Source organism: Aptenodytes forsteri, unplaced genomic scaffold (genome assembly GCF_000699145.1).
Source record: "Aptenodytes forsteri isolate BGI_AS27 unplaced genomic scaffold, ASM69914v1 Scaffold820, whole genome shotgun sequence".
In the NCBI taxonomy this organism is placed as follows: domain Eukaryota; kingdom Metazoa; phylum Chordata; class Aves; order Sphenisciformes; family Spheniscidae; genus Aptenodytes; species Aptenodytes forsteri.
Genome location: NW_008795383.1, coordinates 11,036 through 12,459, shown reverse-complemented (window position 1 = coordinate 12,459; position 1,424 = coordinate 11,036). Strand labels below are relative to the sequence as shown.

Here is a 1,424-nt window from a genome sequence, read left to right as displayed (position 1 = left end):
ACCCCGGAAGACCCAGGCCACGCCGCCGGGCGTTCGCGTGCTCCGCGTCACAGAGGGCAGAGACAGCCGCCTGCTCCCCGCGCGGCAGCTCCGACGGGACCCCTCGCTTCGCAGGGAAACACCGTTACGGCAGCACAGCAACAAACCGGCTTTTACCAGGTTTCTTAAGGCCAAAAGACCCCATTTTACAAGCCGCAGCAACACACGCCCACGCTGGTTTTGGCGGCACAAATGTGAAAGCCCTTGGAGAGGCATTTTCCGCCACGTACCCTTCCCTTCTGCGGTTCTCCCCCTGACGGCACCGTGCCGGGCTGGTGTCTCGCCCCCAGCTACGCCCGCTCCGGCTCCTCCAGCCCGAAACCCCGCAGCGGCATTTTGCATCAACACCAACGAGCCGCCCGGGCAGGAACAGCCCCTCACCGCATGCAAGATGCGCAAGAAAGAGTTTCCCGCCTCACCTTCCCCACAGAGGAGTTGAGAAGAGCTCTTAAAACAGGCAACGAGGAGGAGCAGCAGCACCCCCGTGGTCAGAAAGCCTCAGCGCCAGACCGCCTCGTAGAAGAACCACCGCGCTAACGGAGCACCACGGGCGTGTCGGTGCCCCAGACCCGCGCCGACCGCGTCTTACCTCGGGTTTTGTCCAGCTCCTGTAGCATGGTATAAATACAGTGGTCGAAGAAGAGCTCCAGCACGCTGGACGACCTTCCCAGCAGGGACCTGATGATGTTCTTCAGCTCCTTGCTCACGAGGCAGTACGGGTAGTCTGGAGCCAACACAAGAGCAGGAAGAGTTTAGCGAGGGCCAGTTCGCCAGACTTTTGGCTGCAGCCGCAAGGAGAAGCTGGCCCGGCGCGCGAGGCGGTCGCAGAGAAGCACCTTGTCCTCATACACCGCACGGTCAACAAGCGACTCCTTTCTCAGTTCTTCCACACTAGGCGCATCTAGTCCAGCAATAAAGGGTTGCTTTCCGTTAAATGTTGATACTGCAGGACACACACAGGTTTTGAGACGATATCCTGCTCTTTTACCCATCGCCACCCCTAGTAACAAGTGCTCAAAGCAAGCGCAGACCGACGCATCGCGCGTAAAAGGACAATCCAGCCGGGATGTCCCTTTTGAAGGTGAGCGCGGATACCTGCGGGCAGATTCCCCAATTCCACAACAGTAGAAACAGGTCGTGGGTCCTTACGGAAAAGGGGCGACTACAGAAAGTCTCCAATTTGCCAACCGTGTGGACAATTTTACTGTCTTACAGTCAAGGAAAGTCAATCGTAGCGATGTCCAGAATCACGTAAATAATCCCCGTTTTATTTGTTGAATAAAGAGCAGCCGCGTGCCTTTTCTTTTACCAAGTTTCCTAAGACAGTTTTGGCACAGAAGAAAAACTGTTTGGGGGGGGGGGGGGAGCCAAGGGAAAGCCCAAAC

General features: G+C 57.2%; 1 protein-coding gene across 1 annotated transcript in view; it reads right to left on the bottom strand.

Annotated features, from left to right (window-relative positions):
• TMEM214 (transmembrane protein 214) overlaps positions 1-1,424 on the bottom strand; it is a 13,391-nt gene that overhangs the window by 10,455 nt on the left and 1,512 nt on the right. Inside the window, exon 3 of the mRNA XM_019472440.1 lies at positions 629-763. Within this exon, the coding sequence (XP_019327985.1) occupies positions 629-763 (135 nt within the window). The remainder of the gene's footprint in view (positions 1-628; positions 764-1,424) is intronic.